The following is a 24,455-nucleotide window of genomic DNA, read 5'->3' as shown; positions in this document are numbered from 1 at the left end:
AACTCGAGTTGTGATTGGCCAGTTTCTCAACGTAAGGAAGTTGTCACGCTGTCTATTTAAAGGGAGGAGTTGTTTTTCCTCTGTTGTCTGTTAAAATATCGTCCTGTCAACGCAATGACAGTTTAACTTCTATAGCTTCATCAGCCCGGAAAGGCGTGCTTATCGACTATAGTTCATTCTTATGAAGACCTGTATAATTAGCGCAACGTAGCTATCACCGTTATCATCCCGTGGTAACCGAAGCTCACGCTTGTAAGTGCAATATTGAGATATATACTCGATAAATCTTGTGTTATTAGTTATTTCTACTGTAGTAAGTAGTAAGTATACGTCTGCTGTTTAAACACTCTTGTAATGTTCGTGTTTCCCGTCGCAGGCTTGGTGTCATTTCTCAACGCTGGGAATTCCACCGAAGGTGTTCACCTGACGAACGACCTCCCCAGCCCCTTTTTTTTGTTTGTTTTGTTTCACAGGGGAAATACTTTGGAAAGGTGAATTTAATACAACAAAAACAATAAGAGGGAGGCATTTTTCGGTGAATGTCAGGCTATCTCTGCCTGGAACACAGTTAGCTGGTTGGTTCAGCTAGCTTGTTAAGACACCTGTTTCAAGCCATGATTTCGTGACGTATCAGTGGTGGGATGTAAACGCGTCGTTACTGTACTGTCGAATTTTCAGGTACCGCATGCTACATGAACTGATTTTCAAAATGAAATTCAGTGGTGACTTATACGCGATATGCATTCCCCCACTTCATTGTGTTGACACAGGTAACATATTAAAGTGGCTGTGTGACGTCGAGATGGCCAGCTGCTCGCTGAGGCGCTCACTTGACTGGGATGAAACCCAGTGCCTCAAATTTTACGGGTTGCTGTCCCTCCACGAGGTCTTCAAAGTTGTCGGCTCACAACTGACAGACGCCGATATCGACGTGCTTTCTTTCCTCCTGAGTGAAACCTGCACCCCCGTTCACCCCATGGACCCCGCCGGCTGGACGGTGATGCCTGAAGAAGACAACCCGCTCAATCCCGGCGAGGCCCCGAGTCCCAAGCTCCTGGCGGCCTGGAAGCGCTTGCAGTCGCAAGGCTTCCCGCAACCCATGGTGGCCTGGTTCAAGCCCAGGAGCGGACTTGAGTTGTTGCTTGAGCTGGAGAGGCGAGGGTATATTAGTGAAGGCAACCTGGAGCCACTTCTGCAGCTCCTCAGGGTCCTCACCCGACACGACTTGCTGCCTCTCGTGTCCCACAAGAGGAGACGAACAGGTGAGTCCTGAAGTCCGATAGCACGACCACAAATGTAGTCAGGATTTATAAATTATATTTGATTAAAAAACACTGGCCGTATTTTTAAATAGATTGAAAAGAGTCAGCGAATATGAAAGTCTGCTTTCGCAAAAGCGCTAGTGTGCTGGGTCGACTGCATATGTCTGGTATAAACACAGTATGTGTCATACCGTGAGAATGGAGGGAACGAGGGGGCACTCGTGTCTCATAGTTGTACGTCTGTAAGGAAAGGACTATTTTTGCCATCATAAGCACTTTGGTCGTCTTGTTTTTGTTTGAGAGGTTGAGGCGACTAAAGCAATTCATATTCGCAACAAAGTCATTGTTCCCCTAAAACGCCATCCCTGAATTCATCCGAGTGGCACGCCTCAGTAGTTGTTGCTATGTTGGTCAACAAGAGACCACAAATGGGCCCAGCAGTTAACTCCATAATCTTCACATGCAAACGGTAGTGTGAAGTCATACCATGTTTTTTTTTGGGGGGGGGGGTATTTAAGAGAGGTGTTTATTTACTGTCTCAGTCTGTACCCCCCCCCCCCCCCCCCACCCCTTGATGAATATTCACCTCGTATGTTTCTGACATTGCAGTGTCTCCAGAAAGAACTGACAAACGAAGCCTGGTAGAGCACAGAGAGGTGTTGTGCACTTCTGGCCCAAGGGTGTCCTCCTATAGACACGCAGAAATGTCCCTTCCTCCCTCCACACAGCAAGTGAGAACAGGTAGGACTGCTCATTCAAGGCTACAATTACCATTCCAGGAACCCTATAGGCCTACTTTGCTCAGGTACGTTTCCAGTGGTCTGGAAAGCCAGATCATCGTCCAGCCAATGTATTTCTGAAATGGGTCAAAACTGAGCAAACAGACAGCAAAATGAAACCATTAGTGAAGAGTGGGCGTGATGACGGGGAAAACAAAAACAAAAAAAAAAGTTTTTTTTATGAAATAAATGCTTCCACTGCCACCAGCTATGGGAGGGTTTAATGAATACATGAATTTCAGGGGGGTTTTTTTAAACCGATTAATCTCTTAGATGAAATGGAAGCGGGTTTTCATCCGTCACAACAACCTCAGTACATGACTGACGACCACTACTTTTGTCCACCTTATGACAAATATCCCAACTCATATTTGTGCTCTGCGTCTCAGGGTCTGACCCTGCAGTGGCTGGAGTCTCCCTGCAGAGGAGAAGACAACGACGAAAAGGGCACGGCTGGAGTCGCAAGCCCAAGAAGACCGGCAGGCAGGCCCAGCAACTGCCACCAGCAGCACCAGCTCAGAAAGCATCATGCAGTAAGAACAGCACCTTCATTCCCTCAGAGTCGACGATCGTCTATCTATGCCCTGCACATTTTCTCTGACGCAAAACCATGCCCTGTTTTTTTTTTCCCCCCCTTATCCATGCCGCGTCTCCAAGCTTTGCTTTGCTGCTGCCATGATGAAACGCATCAAATGGTCGCATACCAAGTCATTTTTGTCTTAAAACCGCGATACCTCTACAAACACGGGCATCTTTTATGCAGATGTGAATGTTGCTTTCTTCACTTTCGTCCAAAGCACATTGACGGTTGGCTGTCATGTCCGCTCCGATTTAACATTCAAATGATGTTATCGTTTGAATGCTCCAGTGGTGGGATAATCCTTGGCAAATTCTCCCAACGTGCACAACTGCCACTCAGAAAAACACATTCTTCATTTTTGGCTCCCAGTCTGGTATTCACTAAATGACCCGAAGTCAATAAAACCTTGCAGCCTTTTCCAGTATGTGATCATGTGACACTCGGCCTCCCTGCACTGAAAGTCATTGACAAACCAAGTTAATATAAGAAGAATCGAATAATCTGACACTCAAATGTGTTTCGGTGCTGCACACGACATACGAATACAATTTTAAACTCCAATGTCAGTCCCCTCAGTTTGAGTCGAATCATCCATCTGTTCTGCATGTGATTTTCATACCACAAGAATTTAAAAAAAAGTTTAAATTAGGGATGGTTGTACAAATGCAATTTTAAGAACAGAACAATCGTTTCTTGCCGCGTCATGGAGAGCGCCGCTTGACTGCAACCGGGGCTCCCTCCACACAAGTCGTTCGGATGTACTCCTTGTACGGTTTTTGAACTTTTGTTGTTGCTTTGATTGTGTGGGAACGCCAGTCGCAGTGATGATTTTCAAAGGTCGCATTCATCGGCATCTTGCGTTTCTTGCGTGGCTCATCTCCGATCCACACTGTGATGCAAACTCCTGCGGGCTGTCAGTCTGCTCAACAGCGCCGGTGTGGAAACGGGGGGTCCAGAACATTCAGAGACTGTCCTATCTATTTAAAAAACAAAAACAAAATACAAACATTTAATTGATAGTTTTCCCCATGCCCATCCCGAGTCTGGATCTGTCTGCTTGCATCGAAACCTACATTTCATTTCTGCTCCTTCATCCCCCTTTTCCACCGTGTTCCGCTGCCACAGTCGATCAGAATTCTTGAGCGCTTCGTGATGTTGGCGGCATAAAAGGAGGAAAGAGGAGGCATTTGTTACATATTTTTATGCTCTAGAACACATTTATGTCTGAATTTTGAGGGGTCTTGGAACAGAAGACGCGTTTCTACTTACAAAATGTTCTAGTTAAGTAATTTCTTCCAGAACCAATTAATTTCGAAAAGGATTCTTTGACTTAGCCAGGGGGAACCTTCGGAGTCAAATTGTCTGCTGTTGTTCTACTGTTGAAATTGACAGGAGGAAAATGTGAGTTCAGACCACTTTTAAAAAATCTGCTGTTCATTCAAAACACACCGGAGCTCATGTGACATAAGACAAAGCAAGTATTTTGTTTTCACCAACTTTTGCTATTGACAGCAGTTGACTTCTTTTCACACTTAAGGGTGCCATCATCGAAGATGTGGCGCCGTGGTTGACCACATCTGATCGTAATGAATGCCCCAGTGTGTTATGAGAACTACCGAAGGGATCTCGGTGCCGAATCATTCCGACCGATTTCACTGTGACCGCACTGAATTGTTTTGTTTTTTTCCCCCCTCAGTGTAATTGCAGTGTCCGCTCTTTTGTAAAATGTTAAGCTATGCAAGAATCGATGCACGAATGAATTTGACATTTGCCTCCCTAATGTTGGCATTTTGCAAACTTTGCCCCGCTGGAGTCCGACGCAGACAAATGGCACTCAAGGGTTGACTTTGAACGTTCATTAGCAGGAGGATGATTAACTGCACTCAAACGATGGCGTTCCTCCTCTCGAAACGGTCATTTGGCCATATTGTAAGGGCTCGACCGTGAAGCGAGCGCGATCTTTCCAAGAGATTCATGGTTCAGAGACGTTGATTCGAGACGTCAAACTTGCCCACATTCTCCTAATTGCAGCCTCTTGACAGAAGACCTCTTCTCGGGGTTCTGTTGCCTTCCTCGAAAGCGGACCGATTGTCTTTGCGTTTCATCAAAATCAGACATTTGCACCTGCTTTTCTCTGGAAAACAACGCTCCGCGTTTTGGCGGATTTTTCTGGCATGGACCAAAACCCGTAATGAACTCAAATTGCCAGTGCAGGAAATGCACTGGCAATTTGAAATAATGTCTTGTTTTGGAAAAGGGGATACGAAATTAAGAGTGTTGTTTTTTTTTTAATCCACTTCCATTTTTGGATTGAAAAAATAATAATTGACAGATGAAGCTCTCATTCAAATCATCTTTAGTTGTAGCCCTAAACCTGTTGCAATGTTTTGTTTTTCCCTCACTGTTGTAGGCGTAGAGGATGGCCTAATTTCTAATAATTATGAAAGGTTCCATCGATATTGTTGTTCCTCACTAAAGAGAGCTTTGGAGGGGCCCAGATGAGTTTCTGTTGCAGCCAAAGTCGTCGAGCGGCCGCTTTCCACTGCGCTCTTCTGGAATAGTGACACGCGGGGACCGCGCTGTCTGTCGGCGGCGCTCGTGCTCAGCACAGTATGTATCCTCTGATCCTTCCTCGCTGTGCTGTTGCATGACCGCCGGTCCTGTTCCGAGCAGATTCATCGTTTCACCCCCCCCCCCCAAAAAAAAAATAACCAAACACCGAATTCCTGAGCCGCACATTGCTAAGCTTCCACTGCCGAGTGCGCAGCTGACACCGTCTCCTAAGTCAACCGCTTCCATGGCAGCAGTATTTATCCTTCCCAGTTCACAAAAATGGCTCCTTTGCTCTACCTGACTCTTTTTGTTGTTGTTGTTGTTGTTCCCTGACACTTTTTTGTGCTGCTTTCAGCAAAAGCTCAATCAAAGAACGACAATGTGCACATGCCCAGTCCAGTTTGTGTTCCGCTTATTTGGTCACAGGCTCCTATTGGAGAAAGCGCTTTTCACTTCGCTCCCTTTTGATGTGATTGGCGTTGTGTGATTTTCCCCAACCAATGTCATCCAGTTTCCACCGTGTGCTACCGACTTGGCTCTGCTCTCATTATTAATGCTTTTCCACTTTCAAAACCAGGGACAATTTCTCTCAGTCAAAGGTTGGGGGGGTAGGGTGGGGGGTCATATGGATGACATAAGTTTTAAAAAATGTTTTTTAATGTATTTTCCTGGAGGTTAGTGCGTCCGACAAGTGTCTTAAAGACCACTCCAGACACGGGCGCCCATGTGACAGTTGCAGATTTGCTTTTTGCTTACTTTTTATCACCATACCAACCAAATGACTCTGCATTTTCTGCACTGTCAACATGTTTTGAATAAAAGAATGGCAATAATTAGTTTTTTTTCCGAAACAAATTTTCAATTGAATTGGGAGGGGGGGAGGATCAACAACTTAATCGATGACAAGTTGCATCTCGAGACCAGGGCAACACTGGTTTTTACATTCAATTTTTAAGAGCAGGCTTGTTAGTTTTTATCGGTTTTAGTATATATTTTAATGTATGAAATGTGTTGTGCAAAAAAAAAAAATGGCCACAAAAAGCATTATATAAGCTCAGCTACAATTCCCATAATTTTGAAAATGCCCTTGTTTCTTCTGTTCCTTCATACAGTAAGACCGAAATAAACCATGAAAGCTCACCGACAAAATTAACAGTCTAAAACAAAGGACATTTTTTGCTCTGATTACAATTAGTTTTAGAATGTAATTGCAATTTGGATTTTTTTTTTGCCAACCACTCACTTTTATTTTAACTATTTTTTTTTTCAATTTTAGTTTTCAATATCTGTAATAATATCCTTGTTGTAGTCTAGATGGATGCCATGTGCAAAGTGAGACAAGTGATTCAAGCTGAGCAGGGCCAAACTGGTACCGTGCAGTGTAAAATCACCATCGCTTTGATGTTTCTGACTGCTGTCCCTGTTTCTCTTCCCGCCCCCCCCCCCCCACTTCCCTCCATCGGGCCCCCCACCACCACCATCATCATCATCTCCCGCTGTCAGACATCCGCTTGAGAGTACGGGCCGAGTACCTGGAGCACGAGTCGGCGCTACGCGACGGCGTGTCGTCAGACAAGCGGCAACCTCTGGAGCGCCAGTTCGAGCTGTTCAGGCAGGCCGACTCGCTGCTGCGCGCCCGAGACCTGGGCGCCATCGTGTGCGACATCAAATTCACGGAGCTGGACAACTTGGAAGCCTTCTGGGTGGACTACCTGAGCGGGGCGCTGCTGGAGGCCCTCAAAGGGGTCTTCATCACCGACTCGCTGAGGGTGGCGGCGGGCTCCGAGGGTGTCCGGCTGCTCATCAGCGTGGACCAGGACGACTACGAGGAAGGCCGCCGGCTGCTGAGTGCCGGCGTGGCGCCGCCGTCATCCGCTGCCGCCCACAAGGACAATCACTGAGGGATGTAGGTGGACTTTAAGCTATGATACCATATTGGCATGTTGTTGAAAGGTGCAGGGTGTTGGGGTTTTTTCCTTTGGTGTAATGCCTCTAGCGGCCACTAGATGGTAGCAAGCACCGCTCGTTGACTGTAAGCCTTGACCCTTGGATTTTAAGTTGAGACAACGAATGCTTCTGATTTCCGTTTGAATTCACATCCAGGCGACGACCTTATAAGACAGCAGAAGGAAATGTTAGGACAAGGCGAAGCAGGACCAACAAAAGGACACACAGTGGTAAGCCGCACTTAACACGAGTCAGAGCTGAATCCGATTCAGTTGGGCGTTCACGTGTGTTGCTTGAAAGCCTCAAAACTCGTCCATTCCAAATACAGTACCGGTCAATATGGGAAAAGTTACAACTAAATTATAAGTGATACAACGAACGTTTTTGTTTCAAACTTTTCTGTGACAAAGAAAAAAAAAGTCTTTGCCACAGCGCTCTGTTTTCTAGTTGCCCCCAGTCTCCATTTGGATAAAATTTGTTCATTTTAGTTGTGATCTTTTTTTTATTTTTATTTTTATTTAAAACCGACGCAAGTCGTAGAAATCAATGTTTTGGTCGCAACCTATGATAACTTTCTCTCAGGTTGCTGCGGTGTATAAAATACACCGCAGTCTCCACTTTGCGTTATCGCTCCGTTTTTATACAACCCATAGTCTCCTTTTGGCTGAAAATGGTCTCCCTGCTGCGAAATGTTCAGAGTGGAAAACCAAGGCGAGTAGAAGGAAAAGAAATCTTTGGGCCTTAACTTTGAAGAACCTTACTCATAGCTCTGTATCCTCTAGGATTATCGCCCACAGGGACCGTTTTGCCGGAGCGGCCGCAGTCTCCTTGCAGATGAAATTTCAAACCAAGCTGACGGGGAAAATTAGGGAAAAAAAGGTTGCCGCTCACCCTTAACTAGGGATGCTACAATTTCGTATTCTACCGTTGCACTTGGCTTCAGCACTTTGATTTTGTTCTGCCCGTAGTCTGCTTTTGAGGTTAACATTGTCTCCCTGCCGCAATATATTTTTAAGTGGAAAACTGAGGCGAGTCGGTGAAAAATAAAGATCTGTGCATCGTAATTTAAGGAGCTGTAGTCTCGCAGTCCCATCGTCCCCACTTGGCTCCCGCGCTCTATTTTATTGCTCACAGTCTCCTCTGATAAAATGTTGGTATTTACTCTGAAGTCGAAAACCAAAGTGACAAAAGTGATCTTTGCATCTGTGGACATCATCACCCTTAAATCCGGTCACGACACTAAAATATATTCAGACTGCCCACAGTCTCATTATGGATACAATTTCTCTCCTGTCCACAATATTTTTGTACTATAAGTGGGCAAAAAATGTTGCGTCTTAACCTTAACTTGAAACATTGCAGTGTCACACTTACTGTACCTCCCAGCTTTTTTTTTTTTTTTCCTGTTGACCACAGTTTCCTTGCGGTTAAAGTTTGCCGTCTGACCATAACAAATTTTGCACTGGGAAACAGAGATGAGTCGAAGGCTTTTTTCTCCCTCCCGCGTATACATGCTATAGAAGCTCACCCTTAGCGTTATCATACACAATCTCCACTTGGCCCCAGTGCTCGGGTTTTCACGTTTGACATGGTTTCCTCGGGAATAAAAATGTTGTCACCTTCCTGTAATATGTTTGAAGTCGAAAAGTGAGGCGAGGGAAAAAAAGTCATCTTTGCGTCTTAACTTTGGTGACACACAAACACGCTCTCTTAAGATAAGCGAGCCGAGTCCCGGATTGTCCTAAGAAGATAACTCTGCGGCGTGTGATTGCTGCAGTCAGTGGTCAGCAGTAGATGACATCAGTGATTAGCTTCCGGCTTCAGCCCACCGTGGACAAGTCATCTTCACAGCTGCCGGGATGATAATTTCAGATGTGTGTGTGAGCTTCAAGTGCTTCCCTCAGCAAGTCATACGCGTACAAGACTGGACAGTGTGTCGCTCAATACGAGTGATGTTCAGGAGATCAAAATCCAAAGTGCACACATCCGGGGTGCGATCATCCCTGCTAGAGTGTCTTTGACGGAACCCTGTCTGGTCACCCTGCCGGAACTAATGCCCGGACTTCACTTGGAGACAGCGATCAATAAGGCCCCCCTGCTTTCGTGTGGAAAACCACTAGAAGAAGACTGGCTTGGTCAGAAGGGCTCGACTCCACAGGACCGGACATGAGGTTTTTTTGTCGGGAGGTGGGTTCCTTTTTTATGGGACGAGGGGGTGTTCATTTTTTTGTAAATGTAATTATGTTGAAGGAAAAATGTATTTCTTGAGAACTTTGTTTAAAAAACAAATGCGTGCCGGTTCACATTATGTTTAACTATATTCAGAAGGTAATATATGGGTGAATACTAATACAATTAATAAAGGTGTGGTTGCCCTTAATCTGTTTAGCGTTGTCTTTTTTTTTTCTTGCTAAAAATATCCATTACAGTATGTACAATGTTGCCTTGAAATGCAAGTTTACTGCATCTCAAGGCACCACTGTATATACTGTAAGGCAGGGGTGTCAAACTCCTTTTTGTCACAGGCTACCTTATAGTTAGCGGTTCCCTTGGAGGGCCGTTATGACGGTGAAATCATATAAGGAAGTCAAGAATAATGGTTTGGTCAACTGTAGTTTAAGTTACTGGAATGAGGGTTTTGGAAACAAGAAAACTTAAAATAGCTCTCATATATTACATACGACATTTTGAAATTTTGGCACAATTTTTAGCAAGCATCAGAAGTCAACATTTGCTTTCGGGCCACATCAAATGATGTGGTGGGCCAGATCTGGGCCCCGGGCCTTGAGTTTGACACATGTGCCGGAAGGCTTACGATATATACAGTATAAGCAATCCCAAACCGTTCATGGGGGATAGCGGCCGAGCCCTGTCGTGAAAATCTGCCAGCGGTTGACCCACCCATCCGCTTAAAGATTTGATAGTCACCATTTAAACCAGAAATGTTATTTGGTGTAATCATATTCTACGATCTTGGTGCTCAAGCAGAGAGATCTCAAGAGAAAATCTTGGCACTGCCACGAGAGCAGATGGTTTCCAAAGTCGGCCCTAAGGGGTCGCTGTCCTGCCTGTTTTCCATCGCTCCCTGCTGCAACACACCTGATTCAATTGACCGGGACCATTGCCGTGCTTCTTCACCCGCCCGCCCCCGAAGAGATCTACATTCGACTGGATGTACTTGGAGTGCCCCTGAGGTCTGTTGTCTAACTACTTTTTGTTCAAGATTTTTTTACTGCAGTCCACTTTGCCACTTTTATACCTGCAACTCCTACGTTCAAATAACTTGAAGTTTGTCTCCCTGCTGCAATATTGTTGCGAAATATGCAAGTTCTCCACAAATTACAATGCACTATTTTGTCGTGTGTGTGTGTGTGTGTGTGTGTGTGTGTGTAACAAAATATACATGTGTATAGTGGAATGAAATCAAATGTTTATTTTGATTCATGGGCTGGGAAAATACAAATTTATATCTTGTTTAAAAAGCATCGTCTCACAGTATTTTATTTTATTTTTTTAAATGGCCAGCCAAAGTGCTCCAAGCCCGCCTTGGGCCATCGTAGTGGTTGCAAAGTCTCACGCTTCTGCAGGGCGCTGCTCCTTCAAGGCTGTGATGCCTTCTGCAAAGTGAAGCGCTGCCTGGGAAGTCCGCATGACGATCCTGACGCTCTGTCATGTCCCCTTTCTCCGAAGAATGCCTCCCTCTTGGGTAAGCCCCGCTGCCGCTGCTTGCCAGAGAAACTGGTGGAGTCTTGGCCTCTCATACCGCAAGTTCAACCTTCCCGGGCTTTGTATTTACATTGTTGTTTACGTGATTAATTAATGCAATATTTCAACAAATCTTGTCAGACTTCACCCTGTGCCGCCACAGAAGCCTACGGACTGTACAACTAAACTTGACTTGACACCTCGCACACAGCTAGTCTCTTGCTTGACCTCGGCCCTGACATTTGGATTTTGGCCTGTTTTCCTCCCGCTTCTCCTCTTTCCTACTCGGAAAGGGGGCTACAATTTAATTTGTATCGTAAATGTCAGCAAGTGCCCCTGATAGTGTTTAGACCAGCGGAGATACAGCGACTGGCTGTACAGCCAGTCGACAAGCCTGAAGCCTGGCCCATCGCCATCCGGGTCAAGGGTTCCCGAGGGGGTTTGGAGGAGCCGTTGCTATGGCGCTCTTGTCAAATCACACAGGGAATAACCTTGAGTGAATTACTTGAAACATTTCTATTACGTACACACACTTGTCGTTATTGGCCTAAAACACCATCAGAGGTGTTCTGGTGTGTGCAAATTGCATGGCGCAACTAGAAGCTAATGCCACGCGGGCCCGGCGCAAGGCCGAGCAGCGGCCGGCCTTCCACTTTATTCCGCCGTCCGCAGGTGTTCCTCTCACCTTCTTGATTGGATGGAGACGCCAACCGTCTCGGGCGCCCATATCAGCACGCTATTGAAACGTGTCATCTAAAGCTGATAGACACTATCGACCCACGGGGACCGGCGTTATTGTTTGTCTAACCTGCGGGGTATGGTGCTTCTCGCCGCTGCTGCTTATTGACCCGCTCCATTGGAAAATGTCATCTTCCACAGCCGTAAATTCATGTAACAGTGTGCCGTACGTCAGCCGAGAATGACTTAATTATTCAACCTCCCTGAGGGTGCTTGCCATTTTGCAAAAATAGAACCTTTGAGAAGATTTTGGCAAGGAAATGAAACACCTGGGGGGGAGATCCGATGCTGGCAGATACTTTACTGATAGCATTTTTTTAATCTTTGAATGTGCGGGGGTCTATACATTGGTCAGCTGCAGTGTTATGTTGTAATATCACCCTTCAGCACTAGATGTGTCCTAGATGCACTGGGTCTTATACTGTGCTTCCTTATACTAAAGTGTAAGTCGGCCTAATATTTTTTTGGGCCGGTTTGGAATGATATACAGGACAAACCAAAGCCTACCTCAATGATATTACAATTTTGAGTGAGATGATTTTAGGGGGTGGAGGGGGGGGGGTTGTACAAAATGGTTTCCTGCACTAAATGTTGATTTCTTGCACACCAGTTTTGTGGCATCCTTGAACTGTAATTTTTTTGCAAGACATCCCTCGCCATTCACACTGATGAAAAACTCCGACCCCGCCCAATATGTAAATTGCCCATCCCTGATTTAGATAGTTGGGTAGAATTTGAATTCACAAATTTATATTATACACGTTTGAGATTCATGCGCTGGTTTAAAAAAAAAATCTGAAGTTGCTTTGTACCAGAGTCCATTTTGCTTACATGTAATCATTACAAACACATAATTATTTCTCTATTTTCTTAATATCACATTCAAAAATGTTCACAACAAAATGAACTTTTTCCAGTGCAACTGTTCACAGCCACACAAAAAATAAATTTATTTTGTCCTCTCTCTCTCTCACTCGTTTTTTTCCGTCTTTCCCTTTTCCTTTATCCTGTGTAATTCCAACTGTCTGCTAGAGAGGGCGCCAATGAGGCGAGCGCTCCACTGGCGCCAAATGGAAGGCCCTGTTATTCACGTGGCGGGAAGCAAGATGCACGGTGGGTGTGTGACGTCACAAACACATCGAAGAGCAAAGTTTAAGAATTTTTCTTACGCGCAGCCCCCCACCCCCCCAAAAAAAAATCCATCCCACCTTCCCTCTCACTCTTCTTTCTCCTCAGCATCACAGCCACCGGGTCGCTATGGCAACCGCTGAGCGAGTTCCACGTTGAGGATGAGGGATGGGGAAAGAATGGGAGAAGACGAGGGAGGGAGGGCGGTGGGGGGGCTTATAAAAGGATGGGGAGTTACCACTCGCCCCCCTCTCCTACGCCCCCTCGCTTTATTGCTGAGCCCCCCTATCCCAGCCGCATCAAGGACCCCCTCCTCTCCACCCACCCGCCACCTCTGCTGCCTCCCCATGTACCCCATCATCCCCTCCATCCCCACTGTTGTCCAGACAAGGTGGCTCGCGTCGCGTGGATGGAGACGTTCGCCGATGGAAGCACTGGTAATGTTCCTGATGATTATTATGATTCTTTCAAAAGTGGCAAAAGTGTTTTGGGGGGGGGGGTGGGGTGCCTACTTTTACATTTCTTTTGTACCACCTCCGTTCTGTTGCCAACTTCCAGGCGGGACTCGTGGGGAGCCCGCACGCACGTTTTGTGTGTGTGAAGTGTGTGTGTGTTTCATATTGATTGGAAACCCCACTTGGAATATGCGCGGACCGATGTCACGCGTGTACCTGTGTAACCCCCCCCCCCCCCAACACACACACACACACCACCCGAGCCTCTCATAACTGACACGTGATAGTGCAGGTCCGCGATTTTGCACGCCGCTCATCCTCTTCTCGCGCGATGAGTGCAGCACGCGTGGTCGATATTGCCTCCCGGTTGTCGCCGTCGAGCCGCTGGTGTCCACAATAACACAGCGTCCACGTTGAGGCGATGCCGTGGAGGGGAAATCGATGGACACACTGAGTTAATTATGGGAAAATCAATTAAAAGGAGGAGGCAGATCCGCCCGGCCGTTGTATATAAAGAGGCCGGGCAAGCGGCTCTCTCTCCCCGGCGGAGCCGAGGAGGAGAGCGGCCAAGGGGACCCGGAGACATCCGGGCCCCGGGACGCTGGCTCGGTGGCCGGCCGCGCTGCGCCCTCGCTCCTGGCGCGCTGGATTGATGACTGACACTACTTTGTTTTATTCTATATCCTCGTTTATGGACGTGTTCAGTGTTCAACGGCGTTTTGTTTTTGTGATGTGCACTTGTGTGTTTGTTTTAATTGTGGCATATTTTGAGGAATGATGCATGAAGTGTGAGCGTGACTCTCAGCGGAGCGCCATTTGCGTGGGTCCGATCAACCTTGTACAATAGTTAGTGTAACTCTGCACGTGTTTTTGTTTTGGCTTGGGGGGTGAGGGGCATAATTATACGTAAAGAATCCACTCATTGAACATGGCATTAGGTACACATGCAATGTTTAATCCTGGCTACTTGCACAATCCTGCCTTGTTAAAAAAATATATTTTGCTCATTTTAGTTGTATTCGTGGTCAATTAGCTTTTTATTTGGGTTTTCTCTCACTAATGTTGTAAATTGTAAAGTTGGAAGTGGAACTCATTTGCCCCTTTGATCAACCTTGGAGAGTAACGTGTCCGTGTGTGTGTGCGTGCATTTCTTTTAATTTACATTATCATGCAAAGTAACAACGACATATTTAATCATTCAGTGCAGAAAGAGGCGGGGGGGGGGGGGGGGTGACCAGCATCCAAACAACGAGATTCTTGATCAACAATTCTGCCCTTATAAACAAAATAATGTTAGTGGTCATTTTAATGACACTAAATTGTCTTTGGTAAGGCTTTGCTTAGCTTTTTTTGAATGGCTCGGATTACAGTTTGTATTATTAGTGTGTTATTATTTGTGTGTGTGTGTGTGTGTGTGTGTGTGTGTGTACTATAATATATATATATATATAATATATACTATAATATATTTTACATTATTTTTTTTCCAATTGAAACGTAGTTGTTTTATTTTAACCACATAGTTTGAAACCCAATCCACAGAATATTGAAAAACACCCCAAAACGGAGGGTCAATGAATGCATAATAATCTTCGTTGCATGTAATTATTCTGTGTCTTTTTTTCCCGGAGTGTTCAACAACGTTGCAGACTCTTTTGTAAATTTGCGTACAAATGAATAAAAATCGAATTGCAAGGTTTTGCTCGTGTGAAGACTGCTCCTGGTCCCAATCCGGCAATCAAACTGATCGGTTCTTTCAACGTTTCAAACTGATATATTTTACAACCGTTAAAGAGCTCAACTTCACTTCGTATCATCATTTAGCGTCTTTCAATGACATCCTTTAAAATTATTTTTTTTGTTCTTGTTGTGATTGGACTTTTGGTGCACTGCTGCGTGCTCAAGTTAAAAATGCTCCCCCCCCCCCCCCGCAAAAAAAAAAAGCAAATGTATGGAAATGCAGTTTAATGTTACGAAATTCTGTTTAAAAAAATCACTTTTCGTTGTAAATGCAACGAAATTAACCTTGTCAATAATCATTTGAAATGCGCACACATATTATGCCAAATGAATGGCAGGAAAAATAGGTCAGCGTTTATCACGCGAGGACGCAGTTAAATATCGCCTTTTCCTCAAAAGCACATGTGGTGACGTGCAACTTGATTTGATACAAAATATACCTTCACCGGTGGACCACCGAAGAAACGACACTCGATGTTGCATTTGGCGCGGATTGTTGGTTTAAAAAAAAAACGAAAGTAGGAAATACTGCTGAGTGGACATGTTGGACGTACGATAATTTATTATCTACCGCTTCTTCAACGTTTTTCCACGTGGTATTCAAACTCGCAAAAAAAAAATAAATAAAAACGTGCTCTCCAAATCCTTTCGCACAGTTTAGTTTTTTTTTAAACACAATATCAAGCCACAAATCGAATCCACTTTCTGCGCACGGCGAACCCCCTCCACACCTCCCAAACGTCCCCTCGCTCTCTCGGGCCCGCCGCACAATGCGGTAATGACCTGCAGGGTTCAAAGGTCGCTCGGCCATTTTCTCAATTAATGCGAGAGACTGCAATTGCACCTTGTCTCCTTTCACACGTGTGCGCATGCGCGCGCGCGTGCATTTCAAAAAGTGGGACAACAGTGACCACCAGAATGTATTCGTGGCCTGTGTGGCAAATACGCACCAGTCACAAGGTGCACACACACACACACACACACACACACACACACACACACACACACACACACATTGGCACACTTATTTTGATGATTGTGTCATATTTCCGTAGTGTGTGACGTCATGGAAAAAAAGGAACGCCCGACAAGTCAGTGAGTCCATGTTGATAGTCTCGTAATTATGGAGTTCGCTCTTTTGGCAATGGTTGTGTTTTGACCATACTGGGGAGGTGTACCTAAAAAAGTGGCATATATGTGGGTGTTGTTCTAAAAATGTGTTGAAATAAAAGCCTCCCTCTGTATGGATGCCCACCTCCACAGCAGTTGTGTAAAAATAGGAGAAAAAGAAATCCACATATAATATGAGTTGATGTTATTTTGAAAATGACACTAAAGGCCTCCACTTTAAAAACAAAACAAAACAACACCTTTTAACCCATAGATGCCTGCTACATAGGTAAATATGGTATATGGACAGAAGGTATAAATGCACGGTTTTGTGTGTGTGTGCGTGTGTGTGTGTCCATGTGCGAGACGCGTAGTGGCGATTGAATAGAGTCAACAGTCAATTCCCGATCATGGCCGTATTGATTAGCTGATAAACGGGGCTCGGATCAATGGCGGGTGAAGATGGCCGAGCGCGACTGTGAGGCAAAATGGCGGCGGTCAAGCCCGCGGTGGCGGTCGGCACCTTCACAAAGCCACGCCAGCGAGGTGATAAATTTGATCCAAAAGGGCCACGGCAGTCTGCCGCCTTTTGTGCTCGGAATACATCAAGGCCTGGAGGAGTCAGAGGTCAGGCTTCATCCCAGACTGATGACCCCTGCAGACCGAACGACCTTATTTGGGGTCCACAAGCGTCAAGGGGGGGGGGGGGGGGAGCCACGATGGGAGTTCAATTGGAAAAGAATCCAAGATGTGCAGTGGGGAACTCAAAGTTGGGCCAATTTCAGCCTTTTCTCTCCCTCCCGATTGTCAGGTCTCTCTTTCGGGGCGATTCTCCTCATCAAAATCAGCAAAGATATTCTGAGCGCTGTGGTGGGGTCTGTTCAAAGTCATCACCCCCCCCCCCCCCAGCGTAAACGCATACAATAATTAGGCCTAATTTGAGCATTTTTTTTCTTGACCATATGCTCAAAAGGCTCAATTGTTGGAAAAGAATATCCTGAGCGATTCTGAGGTGCTGTAAGAGTGTTTTTTTTTTTAACTCCCTCCCCAATTGTGATAATAGCGAAAGCATGGTACACATGAACGATAATCAATCAGACCTAATTTGGGCATTTTCCCGCTTTTTTGACCAAGGCCAGCAAAGGCCCAAATCACAAATGCCTATTCAAAATTGATCAGAGTGATTAGCTTGTGGTGTGGGGTGTGATTGAAAAAAACAAATTCCATTTTCGTGTTGATAATGGCTAAAACAGAGTGGGGACAGGCTGACAACCTGGCCTAATTTGAGCACTGCGATAATAGTTCATCACATCTCACTAATACACACTCCTGAGATCTTGTGGCGTGGCAATTTGCAAAGAAGGATTTTTTTTTTCTTCTGCCCGACCCGATCTGCTCGGCAAATGGTTGAGGACAACAATTGTAAAAGGGGGTACACACGTAACAATAATTGCAACAAATGTGAACATTTTCTTCCAACCAAAGTCACCAAAGGCCTGTTTGTCGAATGTCTCTGAAAGATTATTTTGAGGCTTTGTCCTGAGCCATTATCCTGTGCTGTTGGGTCCAGATCTGCTTGTGAAACAGTTGACTTTTGTGTAGTGTGACGCACACACACACACACACACACACACACACACACACACACACACACACACACACAGCCACAGATAATTGATTGGGCCAATTTGAATTTCATTCTGGAAGTGCTTGAAAGATGATGATCCTCTGTGTGCTGTCTTTGCGTTTAGACTCTGTGAAGCAGCATGTGGCTTGTGGGCTATTTTTTTGTTGTTGTTTGTTTTGTCTTGTTTTTTTTTTTGTTTGAGTCACCGCAAACAGATGTTTTGTATGAGTATGACATTAGGTGCCTCTCTTTTGGACTTGAAGTCTAATATGTCTACTACTGCTTCAATGACTGCTCATACAGCTACAATGTCTACGTTTACTACTATAATTACTACTTTATCTATTTCTTACCGTTATGAAATTTCACCCCCCGGCCCCCTTTCCCCCAATGTGTTGCTCAATCACTTGTGATCAGTTGCTGAAAGGGCTCTAAAACCGCAACTAGCGATGCTAACTGTTAGCATGTCAGGGGCATTTTATATTAGCATTTAGCTAAGTTGCTTTTCCTAAGGCAACATTGTTTATAAATCGTTTTGTTTTACGTTTAGCTTTGAAGTAAACATCACCCGAGAGTGGATGGCATGAAACGGCTTTTTTTATTCCTTTCTGACAAAGTTCTGCTTATTTTTTTAGTGAGTCCAAGTGAGTTGACTGCCACCATATAACACTCAAATCTGAAGTGTGTGCTCACAACAAGTCAAAGACAAAAACAAACAAACAAACAAAAAAAAAGTCCCAATCTCAGATTGTATGAAAAAAAACTCGGGTCACTCGTATCCCATGGCACCACCGTCATACGACAACTGCGACGTATGTCCCCCTCCCCTTCTTCATAGCACTGACCCTAACCTACACCCCCAACGCTCCAGATTAGCAAACATGCTATCTAGCCCACACATACACAGACGCACACTCACACACAAACACATGCAACCTTTCACATGACCTGTCCACCTTCCAATTCCCGTGTGTGTGTGTGTGTGTGTGTGTGTGTGTGTGTGTGTGTGTGTGTGTGTGTGCATGCGTGACAGAGAGAAACGCAATGACTAGCAAGTCGCGTAGAAGTGGCCACCGTATCACCTAATGCTGCGGTCAATATGTAATAATCCATCAATGCAAGTATACATGGCCAACGCAAGTGCGTTTTCCAGTGACTGAAATTGAAGTACGATAATGTGGTCATGAAAACTAACCACGATTATCACCCAAAACAGGGAGAATTTTATTTTATTATTATTATTATTCTTTTTTTAAATTTTGGGGAATTTTACATTGATAGTGTGTAGGTCTTGTGTAGTTTATGCATCCATCCATGCCGCCATTTTCTGAACCCTTGATTAACGTTGAACAATATTTTGTTTAGTGTGCATCTTCATGAAATTGTCTGCAGAACTATTTATCTATGTATGAACTAATAATCATTTTTGTTAGTGTCGGTAAAATTATGCAAAACAATATTCCTCTTTCAAAATATTCAGTTTGAGAATTCACACGTGTTATGGAAGACGTCTTTTAGTAACGTTTTAATTTCACCATCTTTTTAATTAACAATGCTAATGGTCTGATTATTTGTCAATGGATGCGATTACAACTACTTGTAACAATGGTTACAAGTTATTATTTATCAGCCGGATAAATATGATTTAAATATTTACCCCCAATAATGCCACGCATCGTATTAATTTTTTTTCCAAATCTCTTTAAATAACCCCCACGGCCACAAATAATTCCTCTTCAATAACAAGGTTGAAAATGTTTTTTAATCATGTCAATGACTATGTTAGATATTAGAGTGTCCCCCCCCCCCCCCCCCCGCTACAATTGCAAGTAGCCTGTTAGGGCAACACTCGGCAACATGGCGCCCCTCCAACGTATTGATCAAGTCAACGTGCTTTACTCCTTGACGTTTTTTTTCCCAATTTTTTTTTTTTTTTTAAAGTGAGTGTTATTTTGCTCTGGATGCCCCGCAGCGCGTCAACTCTTAATTCTGGCTGCTGTTCTAGTGCTCCGAACAAGACAATCGTGAGTCCGTTTTAGCCAGCCGCCATCATCACCACATCAGCCAGCGAGACACTCAGGGTGGGGGGTAGGATGGATTGGCCTCCGTGCAATGACGGGCCGTCCACCTGCGGGGGTCAGCAGAGAGCAAGCCGATGCCCTTGCTGTCCAGGGGAAAAGAGTCCTCTCTTGTCTTCCAGTTGTGTCACACCCAGGGGAGGAAAAGAAGTGTCTTGAGGGGGTTTTCGTCTTCAGCTGACTTGTTGGGTTTTTGCGTCTTGGATGGTTCCCACTTCCCACTTTGTGGCCCCCCCCAGCCGCCCCAGCGGTAGCACCTCTAATCCGCATCCTTTTTAGCCCACATCCCAGCCCCCTTTTTTTCCCCACTTGTTCCTCTCCCTCCGTCTGCTTCTTTCGATACCGCCTCTGAACACTCCACCTCTCAGCGAAACACCTTGACACCCCATTTTCTACGCCACCATCGCTTTTTTTGATGGCTCTTATTTGTTTGATTTTGAACACAGCACGACGGCAAAGCTGTTGTGACTACACCAAAAAAAATATACACAGTATATATATATATATATATATATATATATATATCAATGATAATCAGCAAACAAAAACTAATTTAATTTAGTTTGATTTTATTTTATGAAGCCATGCTGCATAAAGCATTGAAACATATTCTAATAGGGAGTTTGGAATGAACAACCAATCTAAAATTGTGCCGAGCAAATAGGAAGGGATAATAATTATATATATAAAAAACCTTTAGATGAATGTCTTTATTTTGCTATCCTATCCATTTATTAGTTTTTTTTACACCAATGCTTTGCAAAAATGAGTGCAAATTCTCAAATGCTATAGATTCTTTCTTTTTCAATTTAAAATATTTTATTCATACTTTGATTTTTCTGATAGTTATTCTTTTACCCATATTTGATTCTAATTGGCATAATGTCATATTTTTTTCTTTTTTTATATTAAATACATACTGTATTATGTATGTGTAGCCCTCCCCAATGAGGCAGATAAATAAAAATAACATGGGGGGGACGCAAAAGAAATTGTGAATTTAAAATTTTAAAACATCGAGATTTATTCAACACATAGCATTTTATTAAAATATATTTACCTCATATAGATTAATGGTCTATTTTAATATTTTAAACCCCCCCACAATTTTACAGGCACTTAGTATAACTCATATAATAAATACTGAAATATTTTTTGAAAAAACATAATAAATTAGACAATGTAAAATACAAGAAAATCCCAAATGTGGAAAATGTTCACTGCAGCAATGTGTTGCAAAGTGCTCGGTCCCTCGTCATTTGTCAGTGCAAGTGCAGCGCTTCCATCCATCCCCTTTGCACCTGCTGCTTATTTCTTTCCCCGCTTCCTCTTCTGTCTCTAGCAACCTCACACGGTTTTCTTTTGTGTGTGTGCGCGTGCGCATATGTGTGTGTGTGTGTGTGTGTTTGTTCTTTGGTCACTGCAGCCATTTTGTGGGATGCGATCAATTTTCTGTGATTTTCCGCCCGTCATTGTGAGGTGCCACCGATGCCACATTGCTCCTCGTTTATTCCCCCCCCCCTCCTCTCTTCTGTGCGGCTTAAGAAAGAATATGATACAGACTTTTCCTCCCATCTCTTCTTTTTTTTTTCCCTTTCAATCAATTCTCTTGTTCATTACGGCGTTGGTGATAGGGAAACTTTCTTGGTCGAGGCAGATCAGGGCTCTCATTTCAGGCGAGCCGTGTGACAAACGGCGTCTCCTCGCCTCCTCAGCGCCTTCTATTATTCCTCATATCAAGAAAGCTGCAAAATAGGATATGTTTTCCTAATCTGCCAATAGTCGCGTGGCCTTGAAAGACTTCATTTCGGCTGAGCCGTGAAAGGCTCAAAAATGAAGGAGGGGGTTCGGGGCGGCGCTACATCAATATGGCTGAGCGGGATAAGAGGGAAAAGAGCCGTATTCCCAGGCTGTATCACATTGCCGCCGTATCCTCCCCATTTACTCTGATATTGACTTCAGAGGGGGGCGAGAAATCGGGACCCGTCCGTTCAATAGGAAGGTTATACGGAACCGATGCGTCCGGGCCGAAGCCGCATAGTGCATCGCTCAACTTTTTTCGTCATCTCTATCAGGAGGCGAGAGGTGCGGATTATGGGCCCACATGTAGAGTTGAAGCGTGACTCATCGCGGAGCTCCACCGTAGAAATGAAGTGCGTGTAGCCCAGTGTAGAAAAAAAATGGTCATAAATCCACTCCGCTTCCCTTTTTTTTTTTTTCCCCACCCCACTTGAATTTCGGGGAATCGGACACACTATAATGCGCATGTAAACAAAACACATGCATGGGACACTGCGCGCCTTTGCTGCGTGCCAATGGGATTTAAAGGCTGTTGTCCATGCGGCTTTATGCACTGACGCTTTTAAAGTCGCTCAAACATCTTTGTCGAAGGTGCTGCAGTATCGCCGCCATCTTTGTGAAGGGTGTTGAAACTCATCCGGCATCTTTGTGGGGCGTGTTGTGGTCACACCGCCTCATTTTGGTGGACTGTGTTACAACTTGGCGGCCTGGTGCTCGAGTGGTTAGCGCATTGACCTCATAATGCGAATCGATTCCAGCTCCGGCCTCCCTGTGTGGGGTTTGCATGTTCTCCTCGGGCCTGCGTGGGTTTCTCCGGGTACTCTGGTTTCCTTCCACATACTAAAAACAGGCTGATTGAACACTCGACATTGTCCCTAGGTGTGAATGTGAGCCCGGATGATTGTTCGTCTCTGCGTGCCCCGCGATTGGCTGGCAACCGGTTCAGGGTGTCATCCACCTACTGCTGGGATAGGCTCAGCGCCCCCTGCGACCCTTGTGGAGATAAAGCGGATCGGAAAATGGATGGATGGATGTGTTACAACTGGTCCACCACCTCTGTGAGGTGTGTTGTGCTAAAACTCGTCCGCCGGCTTTGTGGAGTGTGTTGCAATTTTGCCGCCGTCATGGTGGAGTGTCTCAACTCAACTCAACCATTTTTGTGGGGCGTGTTGTGGTCACAGCCCAGTTTTGGTGGACCGTGTTACAACTTGTCCGCCACCTTTGTGGAGTGCGTCGCGCTAGCACTGTCGTTTTTATGGAGCGTGTTAAAACTCGTCCACCGGGTTTGTGAAGTGTGTTGCAGTTTTGCCGCCATGTTGCCGAGTGTGTTGCAGTCACGCCGCCATGTTGCTAGATTGTATCGCAACTTGTCCGCCATGTTAGTTGTCGGGGTTAAATTTGCCGCCATCTCTGTGGCTGCTTGCCCGTCATGTTTGTGGAATGTACTGCGGCGTGGCTGCCATATTTTTTTGTGCATCAAAGTCCCACGGAAGAAGCTTTGGGCTTTTTGTGCGCGCCAAAGGGATTTAAAAAGCCGTTTGTTTATGCAGCTTCACTCAGTGGGTTGTCGGACATGCACGGCTTTGTGGCTGCACGACTGCACGGTGGAACCGTCAGACAAAAAGACTCCCGTTTCCAGGCCTTTCATTTTTTTTCCTTTACACAAGGGGAGGAAATGAGGAAGAACAAACCCGACGTACGAAAAGTCAAACATGAGAGAGGGAGAGAGAGAACGGAGGGCGCGGGGGGGGGGGGGGGAACGCAGGAAGTCAAGAAAACAAGACGGCTTTCAAAAGTGTGGGATGAAAGCCACAGTCGGGCTGTGATTTCGGAGGTGTCGCGCAGCTCCTCCTCAGAAGCAGCGACAAATTATTTTACCTCCCCGAGGAGGTACCAAAAGAGGTCTTTTGACGCTCTTTTTAATTCTCTCGACTGGGAACATGGATGCTTGAATAAGGGAGCACTGATTTTCCTAATGTGAACATTTACGTAGGGCGCACACCTACGGATCACCAGCTCATATTTGAGCACATTTACGCTCAAAGTCAGACCTGAGTGATTATCCGGTGGTGTTCTTCCCCTTCGATCGGATCGGAAAACAATCAAGGCAGACATTCGAAAAAGTGGGCACATATCATTTATATGGTCGGGTGCTGACAATGATAAAAGTGGCGTACACGCATGATGTTAAACATCCAAACCCTTTCAATAAATCTGCAAAGACCCACTTGGCAGATATCTTGGACATGGGGTGTTAAGAGTGATTGTTGTTTTTTTTCCCCCCTCCCCGATCTGTCAAGGGCCAACAATCGAAACGTTAACCCTGTTCAACATTGGACAGTCGCAATTCCTCATTCGGGTGGTCAACACCGGAGCCAGCCGGACCGCAGATTCTGTGACTGAGACAGGAAAAAACAATTGTCAGCGGCGATAGGATTAACTGTGTTGGTATGCTTTGCGTTGCTCATTTCGAGTCCGCCACACACGATAAGATACACTTGCTGATTTTTTTTTTTTGTGCAGGATTTTTTCACTAGCATAGGAGACGAGTACAGTCCTCCTCAAGTAGGTGCCCCCCCCCTCCCTTTAGGTATAAATTTGAAAAATAATACGATTTATCATCACGGGGAGAGTCAGTGGCTCACTAGGCCACACCTCTTAAAGGCCCACACAGTTGATGCGGTAATTCCAACAGTCAAAAGTCTTCCTCGTCTTTTTTGCTGTGTTTGCGAGCTGTCGGGGGCATCGCTCGGTAAGCCAGATGTTTGTATCGGAATGTGGGCGCGTGCGTGTGCGCACGCGGGCGCGTGTTCAACACGTGTCCTCCGTATCAATAGGTTAATAGCCCAGATGTCAGTTTCAGTGACTGGCCGATTAGTTGTGTGTTCACTAATCCACACTGGGGCGGGGAACTATTGGCTGTGTCATTGATTTTTAGCGTTGTGAGCAGGAA

At 45.1% G+C, this 24,455-nt stretch overlaps 1 protein-coding gene across 6 annotated transcripts; it reads left to right on the top strand.

Moving 5' to 3' along the window:
- The first annotated feature begins 58 nt into the window (after window positions 1–58).
- On the top strand, window positions 59–9,501 carry dedd2 (death effector domain containing 2). 6 transcript variants are annotated; one of them, XR_015101225.1, is made up of 8 exons: window positions 59–252; window positions 377–491; window positions 771–1,262; window positions 1,872–2,003; window positions 2,431–2,574; window positions 6,678–7,080; window positions 7,278–7,351; window positions 8,837–9,501. XR_015101225.1 is itself a non-coding variant. In XM_086113967.1 (7 exons), exons 3-6 carry the CDS (start codon window positions 803–805, stop codon window positions 7,073–7,075), a joined length of 1,134 nt encoding a protein of 377 aa, XP_085970093.1. In that variant the 5' UTR covers window positions 59–252; window positions 377–491; window positions 771–802; the 3' UTR covers window positions 7,076–7,080; window positions 7,278–9,501. The 6 variants fall into 6 exon arrangements, 3 of the variants coding, with proteins under 3 accessions (XP_085970093.1, XP_085970091.1, XP_085970092.1); XR_015101224.1 differs by having other exon boundaries at window positions 7,904–9,501; XR_015101223.1 differs by having other exon boundaries at window positions 6,678–7,351; window positions 7,904–9,501.
- The last annotated feature ends 14,954 nt before the right edge of the window (window positions 9,502–24,455 follow it).

Source organism: Hippocampus guttulatus, chromosome 6 (assembly GCF_054856545.1).
Source record: "Hippocampus guttulatus isolate MCC_2025c chromosome 6, RoL_Hgut_1.0, whole genome shotgun sequence".
Taxonomy (NCBI): Eukaryota; Metazoa; Chordata; class Actinopteri; order Syngnathiformes; family Syngnathidae; genus Hippocampus; species Hippocampus guttulatus.
Note: the sequence above shows the minus strand (reverse complement) of the source record. Positions and strands in the feature narration are given on the sequence as shown.